General features: G+C 40.6%; 1 protein-coding gene across 2 annotated transcripts in view; it reads right to left on the reverse strand.

The window, feature by feature from the left end:
- Positions 1 to 7090: 7090 nt before the first annotated feature.
- The window catches only part of CHM (CHM Rab escort protein), a 61135-nt gene continuing 41616 nt past the window's right edge, over positions 7091 to 26609 (reverse strand). For both annotated transcript variants that reach the window (XM_068157664.1, XM_068157663.1), the window contains exons 9-15: positions 25197 to 25274; positions 20275 to 20379; positions 19423 to 19486; positions 18428 to 18524; positions 15600 to 15692; positions 12163 to 12329; positions 7091 to 9159 (exon numbers count right to left, since the gene is read on the reverse strand). In XM_068157664.1, coding sequence (XP_068013765.1) covers positions 8953 to 9159; positions 12163 to 12329; positions 15600 to 15692; positions 18428 to 18524; positions 19423 to 19486; positions 20275 to 20379; positions 25197 to 25274 — 811 coding nt within the window. In that variant the 3' untranslated portion in view covers positions 7091 to 8952. The remainder of the gene's footprint in view (positions 9160 to 12162; positions 12330 to 15599; positions 15693 to 18427; positions 18525 to 19422; positions 19487 to 20274; positions 20380 to 25196; positions 25275 to 26609) is intronic.

Below are 26609 nucleotides of genomic sequence, written 5' to 3' on the forward strand. Positions count from 1 at the left end.
GTTAAACTCAGCATAAATATGTAATATGTGAATCACTTAATTTGCCAGAACAGGTATAGGGGTAAGTTTTCAAAGGTAGAGGCAAGCATTTGATAGCATCCTCTTCTCTGGCTGAAGTCAGGCATCTAATTCTGAACCAGAACCTTGTGTTTTATGCTTTTTTTCTCTATTAGCTTACTGAGCTTACTGCAGCTGTAGCAATTCTAGGACAAGGAGGAATGATTCTAAGCTAAGGGGGAGCAGATTTAGACTGGATCTTAGGAAGAAGTTCTTTAGCACAAGGGACTCTGGAACAGACTGCCCAGGGAGGTTGTCGATACCTCCTCCCTGGGGGTGTTGAAGGCCAGGTTGGATGAGGCCTTGAGCAGCTGAGTCTAGTTGAGAGGTGCCCCTGCCCATTGTGGGGAGGTTTGAGTATCTAGTTCTGAGGTCACTTCCAACCTAGGCCATTCTAGGATTCTATAGTGACAACTGTTGCTTAACAGGGTTAGTAAGACAATCAAAGAGATCAAAGCTAAGCCTGTGCAATGCCAAGTAAAATCAGCATGAACTGTTAAAGCTTTAACCAACGACAGTGGCTGAATCAGGAAATACTCAAAATGCTCACAATCTTTTTAAAACTACATTGGCACAGCAATGATTTGTAAAGAGATTTGACTACAGAGTGCATGACTTGGCCATGCTTTTCCTACAACTAGTCATGTAACAATGCTCATGTGAAGAAAAAGGCCTAGTTAAAAACTTAATTCCACTTGTGCCTGTCCTATATGCTCCACACTAGATAGCACCTGTAATAAAAGTAGACTGAGCGAGAGCCCAGCATTTCTATTCACAAATCTGTTCTAAAGATAGGTACAGAATACAGCATTACCTATCAACAACACAAACTTTTCAATAATGATTGTTAATTCTTAACATAGAATAAGTACTGGTCAGAGTGTGACAGCGTTAAGCACATGCAGCGTGCTTGTAGGAACTTCATGTGTCTTACAGCACCACACCAAGAGGGAAGAGAGGACCTGTTGTTAGCAACTGCACACAGTGCTGAGTGCTCAAGGCCTTAGTCCTAGGGAGAATTCAGTGGCAATTGCAACCACAACCTGGTTTTACTTTGGACTGCTAAGAAACAGACAACGAAGGTAAAACCCGGTGGAAGCGATGCCACAGACCGGTGAAGAGCAGCTGCCACGCTGTACTGCTTGCTGACACGTACGGCAGATAGCTGGGGCTGACATTTAGCAATGCATGAAATGCCAGAACCACAAAAGAAAAATGATGTCCACAGATGTCAATCAGTTACTGCCTCCTCCAGTTTGTGTTTTCTTTCACAGCCTTTAATGCACACTTACAGTAAACACCAAATATTGCCTTGCTCTGCAGGTGCAACATGCATGCTCCTTTCATGCTGCAAAGTGTCAACAGGAAACATAAATCTCACAAACATGAGGAAAAACTTACATCCTCGTGAATAACTGTTAAAGCTTTAAAGCACCAACCCTCCATGCCTTAAGTGTACACTCATACCTCTGACAGGCAAAAAATACCTGGTACAGACACACTCCCTTGCTTATGATGGATACAAGGACAGCTCACAGGCTCTGCCTTGTTTCCAGTAGCTCACCCTCCCCTCACACACTGCTCAAACAGAGCTGCAAAACCCCTGAATTCTACTGCAAGAGAAGAGTTGCTGTTCACACACTGGACATGGTGTCAAGTCATGGCTGTCCTTGACTCAGCTTCTGCAAAGTGTAAACATGGAGTAACATTTCCCCACTAAAGATGATCAAAGACTTGTAAGACATGTCAGGACAAACAATACTACAGTTGGTTATATTTAAACAAACAGACACCAAACCAACACAAACCCCAACCAAAACCTTTTTGCACTCGGGAGGAGGCATTTACCATGCCAGCTTCCCTCCAGACATTAACCTCAGTGCTAATGGCAAGCTCTTGACCAAAGCATACTGCAGACTTCTTTCCCCAAACCAGGTGGAACAGCCAACACACAAGCAAACCCAGCAACTTGCAAGCCTTTTGCTGTTTTCTTTTTCTACTTGTCAGAAGGCCTCCTCTTAACCTCCTTTTTGCTCACAGGCACATGATAAAAATATAACAGAGGCACTATGAACAAGGCTCTTTTATTTAGCTGGTCTTTGCAGAGGATACCATGAGATGAAAAGGGGGCAAGCAGGAAATGCAGCCTGGGGAGGAAGAAGACTGACCAAGGAGAGAAACTAAGCATTGTGACCTGGTACTACATAGAGCTTCAGAGGAAAGTGTTCTGATGATTCTGAGCAGCTGCTTTCAAGGCAGAATGTGTTGTTTAAAAGGATGCTGCAGAGCCATGTCTTACATGAAAGGCTTTGTGAATTATATCATCTGTAAAACCTGAGAAATTTGGCCTCTGTTTCCTTTCCTTCCCTTCCTCATAGTTATTATTGCCTCATTATACAGCCATTTGTACAATGTTTTGGCAGACATTTACTATTGCATAAATTAAAGTCACTGAATCCAGTTTTGCCTACAGGTCTTTACGAAAATACCAGCAACATTTTTATTTGAATGTCAAAGTTTGTCAACCATTAAACTGATTGCTTCTTCTGTTGAATTGCATCATGAAAAATCAATCTCCAGTCTGTATGCAACATTGCTCTGAGAAAAATACACAGCTTTGAGAAATCCTTCCTGCTTATTCTGGGGGGGGGAAAAGGCCTCTTCTCAAAGGAACTACATTGTAAGGCTGGCTTCATACATTTGGTAATATACTAGAACAGATAAATTGCTGTAATTCAGTTCAGTGAAACAGAAGGAATTCATCTGCAGTAATCCAGAAACTCCAATAATCCTTCAAGAATCTTGCCAAGTGGTTTTATAAGAAAAATATCTACTGATTGCAGTAGCAATAGGTTTAAGCCCTGCAAAGTGAAGCTACCACAGCATCCACACCCCCAACCAGACTCGACACTGTAAAGCCTGCCCTTTCAGAGAGCAGCGCAGGACAGGCTTCGATGGAAGCCTCTCGCAGCCCAGCACTGGGGAGACACCAAACAACTTCAGAGAACACTTTTCTTAGCTTGTTTAGTTCTTGGTCTTCCCTGCACAATCAAGGGTGACAGTCACAGCTGAGTCTAGTTGAGAGGTGTTCCTCCCATGGCAGGGAGGTTGGAGGAGATGAACACTAAAGGTCCCTTCCAACCGAAGCCATTCCATGATTTTTTCAGGTTCTCTGGACCATGGATAATGAAATTCAAAGCTACCATCAGACTACAGCACCTCAGTTTTTAACTTAATACACAGCCAAAAACACTTTACTGCAAAAATATGATGACTTTCATTATGTCTATAAATAGGCAGCCTTCTGAATTATCACATGGAATGTTAATGACATTAGCATTAAGTCCTAATTAAACAATATGCATTACAACCTGCCAGCAAAATATGGGTAATCAGAACAAGATTTTTAAGAGAACTATAATTTTGCTATTTTTATTTAGCACTGAAATAAGAGCTTGTGCTGATTGCTGGATTTGTGCTTGGGATTGCCCCAACCCAAGTGCAGGACCTTGCACTTGGCCTTGCTGAACTTCATGAGGTTGGCTTGGGCCCACCTCTCAAACCTGTGCAAGTCCCTTTGGATGGATCCCTTCCCACCAGTGTGCCACCCAGAGCAAACAGCTTGGTGTCATCTTTGTCCACGTTGCTGACAGAGATGTTAAACAGCACTGGTGCCAGTACCAAGGCCAGAGGGACACCACTTGTCACTGGTCCCCATTTGGACACTGAGCTGTTGATCACAGCTCTCTGAGTGTGGCCATCCAGCCAGGTCCTTACCCAGTGAGTGCTTCAGCCTTCAAGTCCATGCTTTTCCAACCTGGTGACCAGGATGCCCTGTGGGGTAGTACCAAATGCTTTAGACAAGCTCAGGTAGATGACATTGGTTGTTCTTCCCTTACCCACTGATGCTGTGACTCCACCAGAGAAAGCCAAATTAACATTTTTGAGTTCTAAAAATTTTTCTGAGTTAACAGAACAAAGTGAAAGCAGGTGAAGAAGTGTCCTGCTGAATTCAGTGTGCTGGGCAGTTATAAAGCTGGCAGCACTCTCAAAGAAGCTTCCTCCCAGGACTGAGAAATCACCTACATAAACCTGACACTTGAGCAGCATTATATACACTGGGAGCCAACAGCTCTCTATGCAACCATTGTTTAGTCAAATACATCTGGGTCTTGATATACACTCAGCTTGATACCTTCCATCTTTTGTGTCAAAGTATGCAAGTGGTGTAAAACACATTGTCTGTTAGAATTGTGACAGGAGGAGTATTTTCCATTAAAGTCTCCTCTGCTCAGAACTCCCATGCAGTCAACAACTGCAGCTTCCTGATGCTTCACTGTCAACTTTCTGAATCTCAAATGTCATTGAGATTTACCACGTTCCTGCCCAGCTCCACATCCAGATTCTGAAGAACCATTCGCTCCTACACACATGAACTGGCAGCCTGTAAATAAACATAATTGTGGAATTGCTAATAAGCTCTATTTCCACCAAAAGTAATCTTTCTGCTAGATACAAGGCTGACAACATGAATTCCATACGGGGGACCATTTTCCACTGCTTGCTTCTACAGCTGAAAGCAGCCTTCTATGGTAACTTTACCACATGAAAGAAGTTATTCTCCAAATCACACACACCCAAGTGGCATTTGCCATCTCCTTACTGAAACAATTGTATTGTTGAGCTGTTGCAAAGACTTCACGTTTTGTATCAGTGTCTCAAACTCCTGCTGTCACGACTACTTCGCTGCCCACCAAAGTGAGCTGAATTGATTGTAACTGGTCCCTTCCCAGAAGGCAACTCAGAGTGGTGAGGCATTGGAACAGAGAGAGGGGCCTACAATGCAATGAGATCCAAAGCTGAAGGAGCCATGCAACCTCCTGAGGACTGAAAGTGATACTAACTACATAAAGAGTTGTTAGAGGAACTCTGATAAGATTTGGAGATGTATAGAAAACATAAAATACAACACAGAGGATAAAAGCCCTGAAAATTCCCCAAGTCCTCTTCACAGCATTTCAGTGAAAGGGCACAAAGCAGGCTCTCCATCACATTTCCACACAGGGGCTGACAGTGCCTGGATGTTTCTGAATCAGCAAGTCTAACACAAAGGTATTTTTTTCAGGGGTCAATTTTCCCATTGATACAAGGAGGATTTACACATGCAAGTCCCATTAACATTAATAGGAGTTGCCTACATAAATCCCCCTGCAATGATAGCAGAAAAGACTCCATAGTCTGCAAGGATCTAAGTTCTAATGATTACCTGTCAAATGGCCCTAAGCATCATCATCACCAGAAAAAGCAGACGTAGCAGCTTCATGCCTGAAAATACTTGCAAAGGAAGAGTAACTAATTGCAGTCATCCAGACAAGGCAGTACAACAGCAGAGGGAAAACAGCAACAAACTGACTGCGTGAACACTAAGGGTTAACCCAATTAACTGACTTAAAAAGCAAGTACTCATTAAAAAGGGAATTCAAACATATCAAAGCACTCCTGAGAAAAAAAAGGTGTGAATATTGTATGAGCTCCAAGGTGCTTGAAGGATAATACAGCTACTTGTTTAAAAATTCAATTAACCTTATCTTTCTTTAACTTGATTTATTAATAATCCCCCAGATAAATTGCCAGTTTTTAAAAAGTCATGTTATCTTTTGAATACATCCTGGATGACAAGCCTTACAAACTACTTCAAATAAGCCCAACCCACACTTTGTTCACTTCAATCTTTCAAAGCAAGAACAAAATGCAGTTCAGTGCACGAATTCTGTAACACACACAAGATCAAGAGTCTTTGCTACTGCTGCTGCAGGTGAGCTATTGGGTACTCAAGCACCATAGGGGAGACATTTTATGTTTCCATTCACCACACGAATGAGACATGAAGACAGTTTTTAAGCAATCAATGTAGTGTGAAGTCACAGCCTCCAACTTGTAGATTCCATCCAACCTAAGATCAGATTTGCAGTATTTCCCAACTTTGCTTCACTCAGACACAGAGCACTAAGATACTGCTTCACTGAAACCTGCTAACTTAGAATCACAGAATGGTTTGGGTTTTGGGTTGGAAGGGACCTCCAAAAGTCATCTAGTCCAACCCCCCTGCAGTCAGCAGAGACATCCTCCACTAGATGAGGCTGCTCAGAGCCCTGTCAAACCAGACCTTGAATATGTCCAGGGACTGGGCCTCAACCACTTCCCTGGGCAACCTGTTCCAGTCTTCCACCACCCTCATGGTGCAGAACTTGCTCCTGACATCTGACCTAAATCTGCTCTTATTTCAAACCATTGCCTCTTGTCCTGTCACTGCAGGCCTTTGCAAACAGTCCCTCTGCAGCCTTCTTGAAGCCCCCTTCAGGTACTGGAAGGCTGATATTGGGTCTCCCTGGAGGCTACTCCTCTCCAGGCTGAACACCCCCACCTCCCTCAGCCTGTCCTCACAGCAGAGGTGTTCCAGCCCCCTGATCTTTTTTGTGGCCCTCCTCTGGACCCACTCTATCAGGTCCACATCTTTGCTGTGTTGAGGGCTCCAGAGCTGGACACAGTACTCCAGGTGAGGTCTTACCTGAGCAGATTAAAGTGGCAGAATCATCTCTCTCAACCTGCTGGCCATGCTTCTTTTGATGCAGCCCAGGATACCTCTAGACTTCTGGGCTGCAAGTACACATTACAGGCTCATGTGCAGCTTCTCATCCACCAGAACTCCCAAGTCCTCTTCCACAGGGCTGCTTTCTATCACCTCATCCTGTAGCCAGTATTGATAATGAGGATTATTCCAATCCAGGTGCAGCACCCTGCACTTGGTCTTGTTGAACCTGAAGCGGTTCACCTGGGCCCACCTCTCCAGCTTGTCCAGTTCCTTCTGGATTACATTCTGTACCTTATTTAAGTGTACTGTTCCTTAACTAAACTTCAGTTTTATTCTAAATGTCACCATGATGAAAGTAGACAACAGAATCCTCAGGAAATCTCAGATAACCATTGAACTGCTCTCCTTGAGTAACTGAAAAGAAAACACAGACAAGTGCACTTGCAAGCAAGCCTTTAATTTTCATCACAATTTCCTTGTAGGCACAGAAGATGAAGAATTCAACTGTGATGCCCACTACTGAAAGACAAATAGAGACTAGGTCCTCCACTTTGTCCTCTTACAGGTTGGTAGCTGTTACATACAATTACCACAGAGGCATGCTTTCCAAGACACACAAACTACAGCTAGATGAGGAGGCAGCCTGCTGAGTACTAGATACAAAGAACTGCTCAGTCACAAGCATCCAGAGCTAACTGATGTTGAACATTGGACACATTTCAGCCACCTATTTTTCTGAGGACTTTGGGATTATAGATACAATGGCACCTGTCCAATAAACAATGCAAACACAAACTGGGGTTTTGAAATGCAAACTGGACAGTGTGTTAGGATGCAAGCCAAGGGAAGCTAACAGTATCAGTTATGCTGTAAAAAAATAAATCAATTGACCTTTCTGGGCTGAAGCCATTTCAAAGGCAGCACGTGCACCACAGAACTGTACAAAAGCCTGCTTCAGAAGTCGAGTTCAGGCAGTGCTGAAGAGCATAGCACTTTCTATTTACCTACAGCATTTAAGCACTGCTAGAGCTGTATCTGAAGTTCACACAGAGGTTTAAATCTCAACTCACCAAAACTCACCCATCTCTGTATTCAGATACACTTCTGACCTACTGGGGAAAGATTTAAGTCAATGCTAACTGTTTTTATATCTTCTGACAATCTAATTTCAAGCATTTCCAGAAGAAGTGCAAGTTTCTCAAGTCAACTATAACAGCTTTCCTGTGTTGTAATCTTTCATACAAACTGCTCATAAATACTTCCATAGATTTTACTGTATAAATGCTTTATGATTTATCATTACAAAGGGCATAATTTACGCTGTCACACTAATTGTAATCCCATTAACTGGGATCAGTTTGAGCCTTTGGAATTATCAGGTGAACTTTCTCCCCATCACAAAAATCGCCTCAGTGAACGATAATCTAAACTTCTCATACCCCATACTTCACAACTTCAGAGGCTTATTAAAAGGCTCAAATACTGCAACAAATCAAGGACATATAAGCACAGGTACACTCCAGTTGAAACTTTGTTGGGAAACCTAGCATGAAGTGTCAATTGTGCTCTTTTCCTGACTACAGTAAATTAAGTCACCAGATGAAATGTGTGAACTGGTAGATCTAATTAAAAAACACTGAATGCAGAATAATAGTTTAATGTGAGGAACTTCTACTGAATTATAGTTGCTGCTAAATTATGGCATCCGTTTCAAAACCACACAAGAAATCTTTCATTATACAAATTAAACATGACATTTATTATGTATTCTAGAGCAACTCCAGAACTGTCAATATCATCTCCTTTAAGTTCCATTCAGAAACCCACTTTGAAGGACAGGTTGTGAAGCTCACCTTCAGCTCTTTAATTAGCACTGATCCAAGGATTTTTAGCAGAACTTTGCTATGTTGCATCAGAAGATCATCTGCTGACTGGTAAGCAAACTTGCCTATTTTTTCTTCTGATTAGTTTCGACTTGTTGCCTGTACAAAAGATGGAGGATTCCTTCCATGATGTAAACCAGATTGTGATTCTAAATTCTCCCAACAAATTGTGAATCCTGGTTTAGCTTTTTTAATCCAATGCTTTGTTCAGTGTATTTTGTTTAGCTACAAACATTTCTGGACCTGGTGGGCCTATTTAGAAACATCTCAGCTGTCAGTTGAACTATGTGACAAAGAAACAGAATTCAAGGTAAGAAGAAAGTAAGGCCATTGCAAATAACACAGCTATGGGGGCTTTAAACCTCTTTTTCTTACCCTTCATCCTCCTTCTACAAAGAGTGGGCAACTAACAGTGCTAATTCACTTTTCATCACCTTCCTTTTTAACAGCAATACCACCTCCACTATGGCTTTCCTCAGTTGAGGATTTAGGTTCTGTCTCTGGTGAAATACTGACTTCAGACTCTTCTGGAGCAGTTTCATTCTCTTCATAAATAATATCTTCTGGGTTTGGTGGCGGTGGGCAGAAGTCCTCTGCAGGGAACATCTCTCGGAAAATAGCCTCAGCCTATTCAGAAACAAAAAAGGCAGAAACACCTTGAAATGCAGGGCCCTGTACTGGTGTTTTACAGACACTTCAGATTAACCTCTGTTCTTTCAAACCAAAGGTCATTTCATACTTTGACAGTATTGTAAACACAAGGGAACTCCACTTCTTCTTGCAGCCCTCAAGAGAGAAAAAGAGATCTATCTTTCTACATTGTTCTACAAGGGAAGTCACAGCCCAGGGCTTTCTAGACAATGCTGGGTGTTCCACATTATCTTCAGGACAGCAGGGATGACTTCTAGCAAGAAAATTCTTTTCCACTATAAAAACAGCCCTAGCTGCAGCCAAATGAGAAGCATGGGGAAAGTCTTGCCTCTTTCCAGAGAGAAAAATCTATTTCACATAAAGAGCAAACTCAGGATATAGTGAATGTGCACCATCTACATCATAGCTATAGGGGTTTCCTTAAAGCTCACCCCAAAATATCCACTTCTGGTTTGCTGAACAAGTCACACATAGCTCAGATGAGAACTATTCTCATGCTCTGGAATATTCTAATTGAAAAGGCATGCACATTTGTATACACTTTGAAGTTATTTAAGCCCCCATCCATCACTTCAGTGTATCACCTCTGTGCATACACTGTGCCTCACTTAAAAGAACTGGGTAAGACTGTCAGGCGTTAAGGCGGGGCTGGCCACCAGACAAAGGAAGAGACTGCACTGAAAAGTAAAATCATAGAATCATTAAGGTTGGAAGAGACCTTTAAGATCATTAAAGCTAACCATAACTCAACTGTCATGACCACTAAACCAGCCACTGCCCCAGGCCTGTAGCATTGCTTGGGGTTTTTGTGACCAAAATGTAGGATACTAAACAGAGCTGGCACCAATACCAGTCCCTAGAGGACACCACTGCTGTTCTAGCTCAAACCAGGACTGTTTTTATGTAGATCAATCCACATGTAGTTAATGTACAATGGCACTTACTCCTCCTGCCATGGAGGCTTAGATATTTACACACACAAAGTCAAGTTCTTTAACCATTGCAATGAAAAGATACTAAAAAAAGAGAAACATGTTCTTGGCAACATCAGGGTACTTATTCCAACATGCAGAATACAACTACAAAATCTGGGGAAAAAAGAACCAAAATGGTATGACTGTGAAAATTCTTGAGAAGCAAAGGAGCCAAAACCCCATTCAAAGGTTCAAGAATTGAGAGAAGCTTTCTCAACTAGCATGAAACAGTTTTACATGTGCTTGTGCTAGGAACCTGTGTATGTGCCTCTCTCAAGCAATAAAACCCAGCTCGAGACACTCAGGAAGGTATTTACTGAACGCACTTCACGTTTCCAGAAAGGTGTTCTTGACCAAGTCCTTCAGCTTCTAAAGCAAACAGAGACAGCTGATGAGGATCACAGTTATGGTTTAGATTTCTAAAGAAGGGAAGGAATATTCCCTCTTGATTTTGTCTATTCAGTAAACTATGCCCTAGAGACAGCCTGTGACGAGAGCTCCCACACAGGCAGGAATGCATTTCATCTTTATACTCATACTGCTACCAGACACCACACTGAGAAAGCTGACAGTAGGGTCAGTTAATGCCAGCTGCAAAGGCTGATTACATGATGTGGACTCCTGGACAAGAGGGAATTGTTTTCAGATTAATACATCATTGAGCATGTACCAAACAGCTTTCTGTGATAAACTTCACTGCCCACCAGCAGTGGATGTGTATCACCAGCATGTGGATGCAGGGCTCTGCTATTAACTGCTTAAATGACCCTGTCTACTCTCCCTTCAATTTCATTTTTCATTCTGATCCCTAAATTTCACTTTTCCATACCCATGCAGAAATGTTTAAAACTATTTATATATGAAAAATGCAGACAAATGTCTATTCTCTACTTCCAAATGATGGTTTTGTGATTTGAAAGCCTTGTCTAGCAAGTCTAGGGGTACAAATATCCTAAAGAAACTTCACAAAGACTCCTGAGAGGAATGATAGGAAGGGTTTTTGTGATTTTTTCTATGTTTACTATTGAGGTTCTGGTGTCCCTGCATATTCTGCCTACTGCCTACACAGAAAGTGGGTATTTCACAATCTGTCTACCTGGTTCTGGTTTTGCTCAGAGAGCCTTCACTCCTCGTCTCCAATTCCAAGGCAGTAGCAGTTTGTCATACACTGAGTGCTGGCACGGTATGCCTGCTAACAGGCAAGTTGCAAGTGGCTCTTAGTACAGGATTCTAGTTAGAAGGAACTAGATATGTAGACATCAACAGACTGAGAGCTAAAAATCAGAACTGAGTGTGATTTGGTACCAAAGTCTACATCAAGGTCACAAACAGAACGGCATTCCTCTCACTTCCTTCTGAGACACAATTACACCACAATGGTTTTACCTTCCAGTGATACTAAGGCAAAGAGGGAGTAAACAGAGACAGATCATGTAACCAGGTCAGTAATTATGCTCTTTGGCTTTTTTCCTGGTAGGTTTTAGGTTTTTGACTTTGTCCTGCAGGCATTAAGTTACTTTGGTGATCCTTTCAACTTCAACTCTAGATAGGCTTTTCTCATCTCTGATTTGTAGTGCTTCTCTACCACTGCACCTCCTCTTCAACCTTACAGGTGAAAGACAACCTATTTGGGGAGTCATCAACTGTATTTCTGAATTACTTGACAATTTTTCCTTTCCACAGGAACTGTTTAACCGAGATCATCATCTTCAGGTACTGCTGCTTTCTAGACTCCTTTACCTGTTCAGGTACTTAATCTGCTACTCCTAATGTTACTGGATCAAATGACCTTTTCTCAAGTTTCCCTTGTTCTCAATCCCACTGACATTCACTTTCTTCATTAAGTAAGGTTTTTCTGTATGTCTAGCTGTGAAGTTTTATAGCTGTATTAGTACTAATGACCTAGCATAAAGCAGAATGACCCAGAACAAAAGGAGACTATTGGACTTCCTTAAGTCTTTAAAATTAAAGTTTTGCAACCAAAAAACCCAGGGATTTGCCCCACCTGTTTGACTGCACAGTCATTTCCTAAAGCAGAGTCAGGTCCAGAACAGACATAAACATTTGAGGGCAAGCCACTGTATGCATCTTTCTCAACTCCTGATGAATCTCTCATGTTGAAGTAGACTGCCCAGAGGACTCTAGGTTTTCCTGGTTCTTCATTTTCAGTCTCTGAAAAGAAACAAAAGAGTGTTTGCAGTAATCAATGCTCACACCTAGTGAGGGACGTATATAATCTGGCATAGCACAAAGTCTGTTTGTTAACACAGAATGACTGTAAGAAAGGAGATTTTATTTCTTCAACAAAGCCAATTAATTTTACTTTGTATTCTTTTCTGAGCTACTCTTTCATCACACTTTCCTTTACAGCCACTTACACTGTACACACTACAACACATAAGAACCAATTATCACCTAGAAGCGCACTACCAAGAAGCTTGGTCTAAATTTAACACCTTCCACTTCATCTGGTCTGGCTCGCTCTGGATACACTCCATCAGCATATGATGGACTGAATAAGTCCTCCCTGGGCTGTGCCAACTTGAAGTTACTGCATTCCATGTGCAAAGATATTTTTGATGCATACATCTCCCCTCTACTCATTGAACAGTTTATCTTTGTATGGGAACTATTCTCCTACCAGACCTTTGTGTGCTTTACGATTGAAAGTCTTCAAGCCAGCCTACAGAGATTAATTAATGGTCATGGCCTAAATAAAAGAACTGTCAAAGAGAAGCCCACAAAGGAAACCGCTCTCTCAGACTAACTCCAGATAAAGAATTACCAAACCCTAGATGTGGGATATGCAGTGTTCAGAACCTCTAAAGTGTGGAAATACTGCTAAATAAAAAGAACTGAAGTTCTATTTCTCTGTGCTTGCTGAGGACTTGCCCTACACTACGGTATTTATACTCGAGATGAATACAAAAGGATCACCAACTCCACCCTGATTGCCTACCACTTGGACCTTCTTGCAGTTACTTTGCACATCCCCTCTACACACAGGGAGAAAAACTCTGGGATGATGAAGGTCACTTTCTAAGAGTGCAGAATGCAATGGAGGAATACACAACACAGATTCTTAGCTTAATAGATACTATTTGTTTGGCATATTTGCTGTCCTCTTTTTGGTATTTCACCTCTTCCAAAACAAATGAAGCTTGTAAAAGACCTTGTGAGATTCACTTCTTTCCAAGGAATAAACCTCTCTATAAGGACAGCATTCAAAACAGTATTTGCAAGCAGTTGAATCAGAAAAAAAGGAGATAAATCTAGGCTATTCCTTCAGTATCTTTTCAAGTATCTTATCTGAACTGTCAAATATTTTTTAAAAAATAGGTGCTAACCACCCCAAGCAGTTTGAAATATAAATTAAATTCATCAGCCTGTGAAAGTCTGAGCCTTAATACAGGGCAAGATGCTCTTTAATATATTTAAAAGTTCACATTGCTCATAAAAGTTACTTCTTCCTCATTTAGGCAGGAAAATGAATGGAGTCCTCTTCTCCAGGTGACTTTGCCTCTTTGACCTGCCATGGCCCAGTGCTCACTTTATCTGGTGATTCATTTTCAATAACTCCAACAGTATTTGTTCTGACATTTTAATTAAAATACGACCACTACCTCATCCTGATGATAAAAAGGCCTATGTGTCAGTGAAAACTAGCTTCTCAGTGCCTCAGTGCACCTGAGGACCCCTATGATCACAGAGTTTCCACAGAAAAATTTCAGGCAGGTTCTAAACAATATATCATTTCAAAACTGGATCACTTTAAACATTAAGATTAATGCCAACCCCCCAGATGATTAGGAGACGCTCAACTGCAAGCTAATATTTTCTTCACTGAGTCTTTGAAACACATGGCAGCGTCTCAAAAATTTAAGATACAAGTTAAATATTAAAGGCTGGAATTAGTGGGCTCTCAATCAACAAACATCAACACAGGAAGTGTTTGCAGCTCTCCAACCTACTACAGTTTTGTATTTACAAATCCTAGCTGTATCCTACACATTTGTTTTGTTGAGGCTCTTGTACTGAAAACTTAGCAACAAATTTACATCTTTGGCACACCAAAGAAAAAACAAACAAACCAACCCCATAAAAACCAAACCCCACCACAACCAAAACCCAGGAATGAAAATGTGTATTATGTAACATTTTATTTTCCATTAAAAGCACTTTGTTGTCTAACAAATACAATAAGGTATTTGGGTCTTTATTAAAAGCTAGAGGGAGAAAGATGCAAAGCTGGAAAAGAACACAGGAAAACAACCTTCTGAAAAGCTGAACTGAAGCCTTTATGAAGCACTGCTCTTGATTACAGAGCCCTGAGAGGAAAGAAGGAGGACTGGCCACATTAAAGACTGCATTTATCTTTTTATAACAGAAGAAAGTTCTACTTGAATTCATGCTGTGCTTCACAAATGAAGCTTAACAGCAAATACTACAAGCAAACCAATTATAAATACCCTAGAACACTTTCACATCTCACTTACTTGCACATATATGAGCACAAACACTCCCAGCGACAGCTAAATGTTGTTTGCTCATTGCTTTAGACCACAGCAACACCTTCTGTGTGCACCCTACCTATTCCATAAGCATTGCCTAACAACAGGATTAAGTTAATTATCTCAGGATTAAATTTAAAAGTACTTCCATGGAATTAGCTCAAAGTATCTCAGAGACAATTTTTTTCTAGGCAGTGACTGCTTTGTCAACGGCTCCCCTCCTTTGGGACTGTGAAACTGTCCAGCTCAAGGTCAAAGTCCATTAAAGTAGCTGGCAAGGTTTCCTTGACTTTAGGGCCAAATTATTCATTATTGGAAATTACTGGAAACCTATCTTCCTGGTAACACTGCAGTGTGTAACAACTTTATGCTTCCAGTGCTTAAAGCAGAATCCAGAGAATTTCAGCTGAAAATAGCAAACAGGGAAGCACCTGAGAAAGACAACAAAAGGATGAGTAAAGGCCTTAGAACATGAGAAAACAGAAGAAAACAGCTTACAACACTGAGCACATCTGGCATGCAGAGAAGAGCAGATCACTAATTCTGTTAGGGATACCCAAGTGACACAAATCAATAACAACAGAATAGTGTAAGCAAAACAGATTCGCAAATATTCACTTCCACTACTGCACCTTTGGAAAGCATGCTGATGACTAAATGTTTCCATGAAAAATGAGAAAGGTCCCTGCCACTTGTAGCCATGGTCCTTGTACCCTGAAGTTAAACCACAGCTTAAGAAGATTTGGAACGTCAGATCACAAAACACAATCACTCTCAAGCATCTCTTTGCTTTGAAATGCTGCTAGCTGCATAGCAGCTCACCAGATGCTGACTGTGGTGACAGATTCAGTTGTCCAGTAAGAGGTATTTCAGTTCCAAGGGTAAATTGTACTTCTGCAAAATAATCTTTTATCACTTTTCTTATTTTTACCTTTTTCTGTATTTAGATGGAATAACTTCTGTACAACAGGCTCTAGATCTTCCCTAGCAGTTTTAGTTGATGGACAGGTTAAATGGACTAAATCTGTTAAAAGAGAACACAGACTAATTACAATCACCAAACCACAGATGTATATTAAGTATCATTTACATTTTTGCAAAGCTTTTGGAAATCACTGTTCTCAATATGAATCACTTCCTTTAACCCAGACAGCTACTGTGGTATGGAAATCCAGCACCTACACACCACACAGAGAACTTTTCTTAATACAGTTCACAGTTGGTAAGATGAAATGTGATCTAACTTCAACAGTGCAGACAGAGAGAACGTTCTTCTATGAAATGATGGCTACTGACACCAGGAAAAGCAACAGTAAGGATCTGCTGAACAGGTTATGTTTGCCATTAATGACCTCTACAAATCCCAAGGCCACTTCCATGAGTGTTGGCAGTCCAACAGCTCAACAACATACTAAACCCACAAGTACCACTACTTTCATCTACATCCTCCCTGAAGAGCTAAACTGGGACTGAGCGGCAATTCAGAAATGGGGCTGCTCAGAGCTCAGTCTAGCTGTACAGGAGTAAGTAAGTTGTGGCTATCTTCTCTCTAGCAGTGTTCAAGGCCAGGTTGGATGAGGCCTTGAGCAGCTGAGTCTAGCTGAGAGACATCCCTGCCTGTGATGGGGAGGTTGGAGCAGATGATCTCAGAGGTCCCTCCCAGCCTAAGCCATTCCAGGATTCTCTGATTTCCTGGCTGTAGTTATGCCACAGAAAGTTTGACACTGACTGCAGGAGGACCAGAAATCTAGCACTTCATGCTCCTCTTCTCAGATTGCACACACAGAGATTATATCCAAATACTCTATTTTTCTTTAATCCAAACCAGATCCTGTGTCTAAAAGGAGTATGTACTAAAAACATTAAAAATGAAAAGCAAACAGGAGATTATGAAAGTTTTCCTGTAGCCTTAACTAAGTATTTACAATCCCAAGCACTGCAATACAATCTATTAATTCCTCCAAAACCCAGCTATAAATCACTGAAGTTCACATAATTTACTTTCTCTAAAATCTTTTTTATTATCTTTAAGGTTATGGCTGTGAGTCACAGTCATCAGTATACATTTTGATTATGTTTGATTTACTCAGGTATAACTGCATTAGTTACAGTGGTTGCCAACATTTGTCTTCAAGTAATTCTTCCAGCAAGAAGAACGATGAGTTTAGTTCATGATTTCATCATTACAGTCTCAATTTTTAGGGCAAGTGAAGGAGTTTGGTTCCACTCAGCTGGCAATACAGATGATGTGCCTGTCATTTCTGCAGGGTGATCAAAGAGCAGATGTATTTGTATACTTATCCTAAATAATTGTTTGAAGGGGAGATCAGTCAGCTTAAAACCCATCTGCAGATAACGATGCAGAAGTTTTTTAAAAAATTATGAAATATGGCCCAGAGCTAGAACTCAGCCAGGCTTCAGGGAGAACTTTCAGTATTTCAATACTAGAAGACAAATTTCTTCAAGAAATGTAATACCTCCTCTGCTGAAAGGAAAAGAATCGAGAGAGACAAATAAAGAATAGAAATCTTAATTTTTCACCACCACAGAAATTCTCAGGAAACTAGTAATTTATGGCTACTTGAACATCAATCCTCCTGCAGTTTCACTTCCTCTTACACCTATTTTGTGAACCCTTACATAGAGTAAATGAGCTATTTAGGGGATAAATACGAACAATGTGCTTTCTAGCACTACGTTTTTAATTATAGGGTGGGGGGTTGTTTATTCAGCAGGAAACACAACTTTTAATGACTTCATTATTTCACTCTTCTTTCATAGGCAAATAAATATTTGGAAATAAAGAACAATCTACTTTATTACCATGAAAATCACAGTAAGACTTTAAATAAGTATCACATGCAAATGTAGAAAACCTGAGTGCAACAAGAATCGTGTTCTTTGATTGCCTGATTCCTAAGGCATATGGAAGAGCAACCAACCACTGCAGAATGAAGCCACTGCACTATGTCACCTTGTGGCCAAGAAGGCCAATGGCATCCTGAGGTGTATTAGAATGGGTGTGGTGAGTAGGTCCAAGAGGTTCTTCTCCCCCTCCACTCTGCCCTGGTAAGGCCACACCTGGAATATAGTTTCTAGTTCTGGGCCCCTCAGCTCCAGAAGGACCCCAGGGAACTGCTTGAAAGAGTCCAGCGCAGAGCCACAAAGATGGTGAAGGCAGTGGAACATCTCTCTTGTGAGGATAGGCTGAGGGAGTTGGGGCTCTTTAGCTTGGAGTAGAGGAGCCTGAGGGGTGACCTCATTCATGTTTATAAACATGTGCAGGGCAGTGTCAGGAGGATGGAGTCAGGCTCTGCTCAGGGATGTCCAATGATAGGATAAGCAGCAATGGGTGCAAGCTGGAGCAGAGAAGGTTCCACACAAACATAAAAAACTGTTTCAGTGTGAAGGTGACAGCCCTGGAGCAGGCTGCCCAGAGAGGCTGTGGAGTCTCATCCTCTGGAGATAGGCAAAACCCACCTGGATGCATTCCTTAGTGACCTGCCCTAGGTGATCCTGCTCTGGCAGGGGTGTTGGACTGGATGATTTTTGGCATTCACTTCCAATCCTTAACGCTCTGTGCTTCTGTGACTATTTCTCTCATCTGCTTATCACAGTAACCCAGTAGCTGCTGTTTTCTCAGTTAATAGCCTAAGCTTAGGCAGCAGAGAATGTTAAGCATTTATTTTAAACTTTGTTTCAGAGTTGACAGAGTCAAGGGGAAAAACACAGTTAAGGTTACATGGATCCTGCACTTACAAGTGTCCTTCATGCATGTCATGGAGGAAGAACACAACTCAATGACACAAACTGCTGGTTTTCCTGGATCCACAGGAGGCACTGTCAAAATGGAAATCTACCAAGCAGAAAGAACAACAACTGTTAAAGCAAATGCCCATGGAGCATGAGGCAATCAACATGATTCTGAGAAGAGGATAAAAATGAGGCAGTTCTAGCAGTTTTGTTTGCAGTTTGTTAGTAAGAGTTTATGAAATCAATCCTGCAGAATTTGAGCATTCAAAAATTTCCACCAGGTCATCAAGGCCACCTTTGTCAGGAATATCTGTAGCAGTGGGACATAAAGTAAGTCTCATATCATAGCCCTTCCCAAAAGATAACAGTGTAGAAACTGCTGGCAAGAGACTGCAAAATCATTTTTGAACACTGGGCAGAGCACTGTTCCATGAGAATGACTGAAGTACTACTTCTATGCAGGACTGCTAGTAGCAAGACTTGGGAAGAACAGACTTCTCTGTCACGTGTGTTCTTACTTTGTAGATCCTATTTAACATGTGAGCATACAGAATAAACTTCACACCTTAATACCCGTTAAAATGAAGATCTTCAAAGACTGCAGAAGTGGAAACATTTAAAGGAGGATTTGACAGTGTCCAATAAGAGCTTTGAACAGTAACATTAATGATAAAAAACTCAAACCAACATAATTTTGAACACAGTCAAGATAAGAGGAATAACTAAGTTAATACATTACTAAGGGAAGCAGTTTATTAAAAACCAAGCAAAATAAACTGTCTTAAAACCTGCAGCTTAGAAACTGTGAATGGTGTGAACCAAACAGGGAAACCCAAGTTGTTGACCTAAAATAAAACAGAACTTCTAATAGTCTCTGAGAGACTAATGAATTCATTATCAGCACAGATAGCTGACTAAAGGTAGATTCAAGCTCCTACCAACAAATAAGTATTAATACATGGAGTTGATAAAGAGAGAAGTGATACAAAATTGATAAATACCTGCTGCTCTGAATCTGTGTTTAGCACAGACTGATCTGTAATGAGCACTGCTCTGGAGATCTGCCTACAATGACAGAAAACAGTTATGGCTTTACACAAAAATAGGAAAAACAGCAATCTGGATTGATAGCATTGGCAAACCCAACCTCAACACAATACTGTGGGAAGGCTGTTTAACCAGGCAATCCTAAGTAACAGGATAGACTGTGGGATATCCTGCCTGCTGCTGAAGTGGGAACACAGCTGGAATATCAAGGTAGTATCTTCAATGAGAAAAATAGATTCTGAATAAATCAGACAGGACTATTCTATGGAAGAGCCTGAATATCCTTCTGATTTTCAAAAGCTGATGTTATTTGACCAAGATCAGCAGCAGCATACTACGAGACCTTTCATGTTCTGAACAGCACAGGACACTTTGGCTTAAAGGGCAATACACTAGGGTGGAGTTCATCAACTGAAGTTTCTCATCAATCCACCTACTACTACAGTTCTGCTAATATCTTATTTGCAATATTTTGAAGACAAAGTCAGTATGTCCAATCTAAATCTGAACACATTCAAAGAAAGGCCAGCAGCAGGCAGCAGGCAGCTCTGCCTTCCAAACACCGAAGCCATAATGCACTTAGAACTACTGGATTTTTAGTAAGGACAGAAAGGCTGTATTTTGGAGGGCAGTTTAAGGAACCTAAGGATAGAAAATATACAGTATGCCCTCAGGTATATGGAAGACAAAACCTATGCACAGAATTGAGCTGAACTGCAAAAATAAAGCAGGAGACAACAATCTCTTCAATTTAATTTGCATCATTAGTTAAAGGACTTCACTATGCTTACTGTTTCAGTACATACCTGTAACACACATTGGTGCATGTGCTCTCTGAAAGGTAACTATCTTCCACAATAAAATAGTTTGCACTTATTCTTTGTCCAAAATGATCCACAATAGCTTTGCACCTGTTAAAAAAAGCAAACAACAAATCAAAGAAATGTAGATGCAAGGTAGCAAAACAATGTGTAAGGTTTTGAAACTGAATTGTAGAGCACAGAGTTTAGATCTTTCAAGTAACTTAGCTACATGTTTAACATGTGAACCCCTAAAATAACTATATCCTAGACTTCCACATTCCACCTTGCGTGTGTGTATATATATATATATATATTTAAATGCAATACCATTATAAATAATGATATCAGAACATTAATAAATTGGTCACTTCAGAAAGAAAGGTAACTAAAAGCTGATAACACTGGCATTTGATTGTACATGAAAATGATACCTATCTTACCTAAGTAATGGCAATCAGCTGCCACTAACTTTAGTAAACCTCTGTAGACTTAAATGAGAGTTGCAGCAGGGTGCACACAACACCTGTGTAGCAATGTCAGAGATTCATGGCAATCAATCAGGTTTTTATAACACTAACTTCTTTACATACATATCCACACCAATACTCAACAGAACTTGAGGACAGTAATCAACTGAAGCCCCATGGTACAAGTATTATTTACTTTAAACACAGCTTTCTTCACACAGTTTCAATCCCATTCTCATCAACATGTGTTTTGCTTGCAACTTTGAGAAGTTTTTTCTTAGCATTAGTCTAACTGATTTCATTCTCAAGCCCTCATTTGAATACTGCAAATAAACAAGGAAGTCAAGCTGCTACAGTTCGTTTCTAATTATAACCTTTCTCATTGTTTATGAAACAATTTCCCCTGCCACCCCCCTAAAGATTATGGAAGGGGAAAGGTTGATTAAATGTCATGTTGCATCACTCAAAGCCAGCAAAAGCAACGACAGACTTTTTACTTCCCTGCTAAGTGTTGTTTCCTCTCCTTTGTTCAAGAATAGTATCAGGTCATATGTTTGATAAGATTTTAAACAGAAAAAGAGATAGCACTTTTAATTTCAGTCTTCACTTTACTTCAAAGGGTGATGCTGAGAGCATTTCTTTCAAGTACTGTTTCCAAATATGGAAAACACTTATGCACTGACATTATCAGGTCTCTGTCATCTGATATGTGTTGGGACAATGAATCATACAGAACCCTCCATTGACCTTCTTTCAATGTGTCTAGATAAAAGGATGAAAATTAGAATCCATCTCCTTGCAGTGCCACGAGTTATAAATGTACTTTATAGGGCTCATTATCCAAACTAATGGACTAAGGGCGACATCCTTGAAATGGACTTAGCAGCACTGACAAAGCCAGTATGCAATATTTCAAGAGAGATATGTAAATTACTAGGTGTTTGCTATATCTTTTTATTACAGATGTATAAATTTCCATTTATCATACCTTTTCTGGTTTTGAGCCAGAATTATGTAATTGGAAGCATAGGTAAAGTGTGATCAACATGCAATGTCCGTGATCATTATTAGTGCAATCTATGCAATGTGAAATACCTGAAATGTTACCCTATGTACCCCCAAAAAAGTGACCCTCAGGAGAAAATAAACCAAAAAAGGAAAACCATCATCATGCACACACTCAACGTGACTTTTCTGCAACCTGAGGATATGAGGTTTGTTTTTTAACAGATACCAGAGCTCTATCAAGAACTCAGGATGTTCTGCACACATTATTGAACCAGCAGATTTAGTCTGATACAATACTTAAACCCCAGAAATTTTCAAGTGGATTATCAAAACCTTAAAATAGGTCTTAAGAGTTTCTGTACTTTCACCCTGTCTTCCCTGAACCTTATTTCCATAAACCATAAAAAGGACAACAATGAAATGATAAAACTAACCGCAAAGATTGGGGTGAACTCTACTGCTCTCTGGGTATGCAGCTATGGATAGTAAAAAAGGGAAGAAGCATGCAACTACATATTGAATGGGGGTTTATTTTTCTTGTGCTGGAAAGAATGTTAGCCATGTCTAAAAAGCAGCTGGAATAAACTTTGGTTGTATTTATGGACTTTAAATTAACCTATCAACAAAGAACCACGGCTGTAGCTGTAAGGATGAATTAGCTAAAAACTAACAGCAGTAAGATACTGATTAAGTCTCAAAGCCTATGGAAGAGGCTTATAAAAGAGCAACAAATACTGAACAGTTTGACTGTTTAACCTATTTGTAACCAAGGCAAGCTGGCTCTGCAGCTACACAGACAGCTGTCCTGACAACCAGATATGAATTTGTCTATTACCAATTACTATTAATGGCCTGTTGACTCAGACGCTCAGTAACTCATAAATACCCTCATTAACAATGTGATAGCTGATTTCTGTTAGGCAAAACACTGAAGCCCAGAGACAAGAGGAAATGAGAACTGGTGCAAGGAGGGAATACACAGTAAGGAAGGAGATAACATGAAGAAAGAAGCAGAAGGAAAAGGAAAGAGAGATGATGCAAGCAACACACTGGATAGCTTGCTAAGTAACACTCTAAAGAAAAGACTTAGCAAGCAGAAGAGGTAATATGGCCTTCAGGTGAGAGAGAAGAAAAATCAAGAGAGAATACAACTGAATAAAAACATACACCTGGGGCAAAGCAGTTCAGCTTTTTGGGTGACCTTTTCGCAAATGGTGAAAATTGTGTTTGAGGCATAAAAACATTTAGGAAAAAAAGACTGAAAAGACTTAAACCCCTCTCTCTCTTTTTTTAAATCATAGAATCAGAAAGGTTAGGAAAGACCCCAGAGATCAAGTCCAACCTATCACCCAACACCTCATGACTAACTAAACCATGGCTCCAAGTGCCACATCCAACTTGTTTTTGAACACCTCCAGGGACGGGGACTCCACGACCACCCTGGGCAGCACATTCCAATGGCCAATTACTCTTTCTGGGAAGAACTTTTTCCTCACCTCCAGCCTAAACTGGAGCTTGAGACTGTGTCCCCTTGTTCTGGTGCTGGTTGCCTGGGAGAAGAGACCAACCCCCACCTGTCTACAACCTCCTTTTGGGTAGTTGTAGAGAGCAATAAAGACTCCCCTGAGCCTCCTCTTCTCCAGGCAAGGAGAGCTAGGAGGCATTATTTTCATCATCTCAAAGACGTCTGACAATTCTCTTCTCTTCTATAAGGTTGGGGGGGGGGTGTTGAATTGTTTTGATTTAGAAATGCTACTTTGTAATGTGCTTTGCTTTGAAACTATGGGAGACCTAAAAAGAGACAACAGAAGCAGGCAGACAGCTCTGAGGAAAAGGCAGGTGACCTGGGAAGCTGGATGTGTTGTGCTTTGTATTTAGCACCAGATCAAGGCATTACTAAAAGACCAGTATTTTGGGAATACTGAAAGTCTTAAAAATATGTAAGCAATTCTGCACCTCAAATACCTGCCCTCCTTTTTTAAGGGAAAATGGTGTAAGTGAACCACTGAAGTAGGCTAAAAAAGCCACTTGAAACCCACCTGGAATCCTAGTAACTTAGTGGATTCAAGACATCAAAGCAGGTTAAAGGAAAAGTAGCTCTCCACCTTTTATTGGAATACATATAACCTTAACAAAGAAAATATTCATTTCAAAGATCTTCAGAATTTGCAAAATGAACTGGAAACCTGGGCAAACAGCACCACTGATGTGCTAAGACCTTTATGGAGAGGGATTTGGAAGTTGCTAACAACTGTAAGCTTTGTCCCTCTGAAAGAGTCCCGTACTGTTTAAGCAATGATTTATTAGACAATACTATATATGTTTTCCATTATTGGAAAATAAATCTGTGGAAAATAAAGCTGCCTACAACAAGAGATCAAATATTAGTGTTAAAATAAATTAGGTAAATTAAGAAGGGCTTGTAATTTTGTTTGCACACAAACCATGTCCTTAAAACAATGCCACTGATGAAGAAATGCCATCACACCTGCATCTAAAAGCCCAAAGCTGTGCAATGAACTTCAAAATCTTAAGGAACTGGGAGAAAGAATCTACTGCTTCTAGGATTTCAGGGAAAACAGACACTACTTGCCCATGTCACAACAAAGCTACCTAAAATGACCATGCTCCAAGAAGCAAGTGTGCAGTGCAACTGGAAAGCAAACACATCACACTCACTGTTTACCTACTTGATCAAATGTGACTACATCTTTTCTACCTTCATTTTCTACAGAATCTTTTAAACTTTTGAATTCCAGAAATTAAGCCAGAAACAGCCTATGAGGAGAATTAAGTCTGCACTGATAACCAATAGAAGGTATATAACAGGAATACCAGAAACCACAACAACTTGCAGAGGTGTGAAAAATGCAGCTACGGGAGAGAGTCCAGGTTGATTTTTCTTAGCTCAGCTTTAAAGCTACCTCCAGGCCTGAGATTGTTGTAAAAGAATTTATGCTAGGATAAGAGGGCAGCATAGTTTATGACAACAATCTACCTAAAAACTCATTAAAGTCTTTTCTCTTGGAGTGACATGCATTATCAGCAAAGATTAATCTGATGAGTCTTTAGGTGAGCTCCATTTTTAAAAATGCAATAACAGAGGGCTTTGTTGTCATCTGATGAAAATCAATTAGGGTAGGTAAGGCCACAAGGAAAACTAACATCACTCATCACCAGCCCTCAGGCAGCTGAAATGATTTGTCTTCCAAGCTTGGGTGATCAGGAGCTGTAGTAATATCACAGGGAAATTAATTTCGTTTCTATATTCTAGACCCACTTTCCTTGTTCTGGAGGACCTATACACAAATTACTTTTAATCAAGGTTGATCTGTTATTAATATCAAGGAGGATCTTTGAGGAGCTTTTTTTTTTGTTGTTTTGCACTGACTTAACACATTTTTCACCTGCCTTCTGTATACAAACAGGAGTTACCTCTGTTGCCCTTACCGTCCCGATTCTTTGTCCACTACAAGGCACTGCACAGAATGGCGAAGACAATAGATACCTCCAAAGACAGCACACAGCCTGCAAACACAGGAGGGAAAATAAAGGTTACTCCTTCATGACTCATTGTAATCAGTGTGAGCTTGTGTCATCAGCAAGGCAAAGTACTGGGCACGTCACAGTACATTTTTAATGACACATCTAAATCTCTGAATCAGACAATCAGAAAACAATCAAAATAAAGCACGGCCTGGAGCTCTTCTAAAGGATGTGTTGGTAACTGGGGTTGTGTTAGTGCTCACCTGAGTTCTCTAAATTGGTGCATCAGCATCAGCACTCATTTAAGACTGGACAGCATAAGGACACAGAGCTGTTGGGAGAGTGTCCAGAGGAGGGCCACGAAGTTGATCAAAGGGCTGGAGCACCTCTACTATCAGGATAGGCTGAGGGAGCTGAGCTTGTTCAGAAGAGAACCTTACAGCTGCAGAGGGACTTCTCATAAGGGTGTCTAGCAATAGGATGAGGGGGAATGGTTTGAAGCTGAGGGAGAGCATGTGGACTGTGCATGGAGCAAAGCTTCACAGGACACTTTATCAAAGTATACTGAAGTATATTTAGCAGTTTTCCACTCACAAAACAAGGCCAGTACCAAAAACAAAGACATTGATGCCCAGGCATTAAGTGTTGTAACTTGTCTGGTTTTCAACTGGAAGCCTCAAAATTTAAAGGAATTAGATCCTGGCATTTAAATATGAGAGACTGGGTGTATAAAGTCAGCCTGCTGGGATAATTCCATCCATGTCCAGCTGGTCTATCAGCCTCTTCTAAAGATGTCTGACTGAAGCTCTTCACTAGAAGTCTGAAACTGCCCTTGTAAAGCTGTGCAGTGGAAGTTCAGTTAAATGTGACCCCACATCCTAACTTCCTGCATCGGCCAAATCCAGCTTAATCTTTAAGGATTACTCTTCTGTTGATGTGAAGTCACACAAGGTAAAACCTGAAAGTTTAGTTTCTGCAGGTGATGGCTAAAATGGTTACTGTGCCCAGATTTCCACTGGAAGGATTGTGGGATCACTAGTTCTAACACTTTTGAGTTCTAGCTCCTGAAAGACTTAATGGAAGCACATATTCTTCAAAATGCTGCCAAGGGAGCACAAAAAGGCAATATTCTTTCTGCTGTGTGTTTTAAAGAGACTCTAACCTTTCTGAGAGCAGCCTAATGCAGAGGAGTTCTGCATTTTACAGAACAAGAATACATGTTAGAGACTCTCCAGAACCAAGCTTCACCACCAGTCAATCAAGATACACTTCAGCCAGTTTTTTCTTTATATGCATTCCTTCAGGGGATTTCTGATCCTAAGAACAATATACAGCACAGAGGATTCAATTCTCTAGAACTTTGTGTGGGAAAAGCTA

This window comes from Melanerpes formicivorus, unplaced genomic scaffold (genome assembly GCF_026170545.1).
Source record: "Melanerpes formicivorus ecotype bairdi unplaced genomic scaffold, bMelFor1.0.p_v2 SCAF_37, whole genome shotgun sequence".
NCBI lineage: Eukaryota > Metazoa > Chordata > Aves > Piciformes > Picidae > Melanerpes > Melanerpes formicivorus.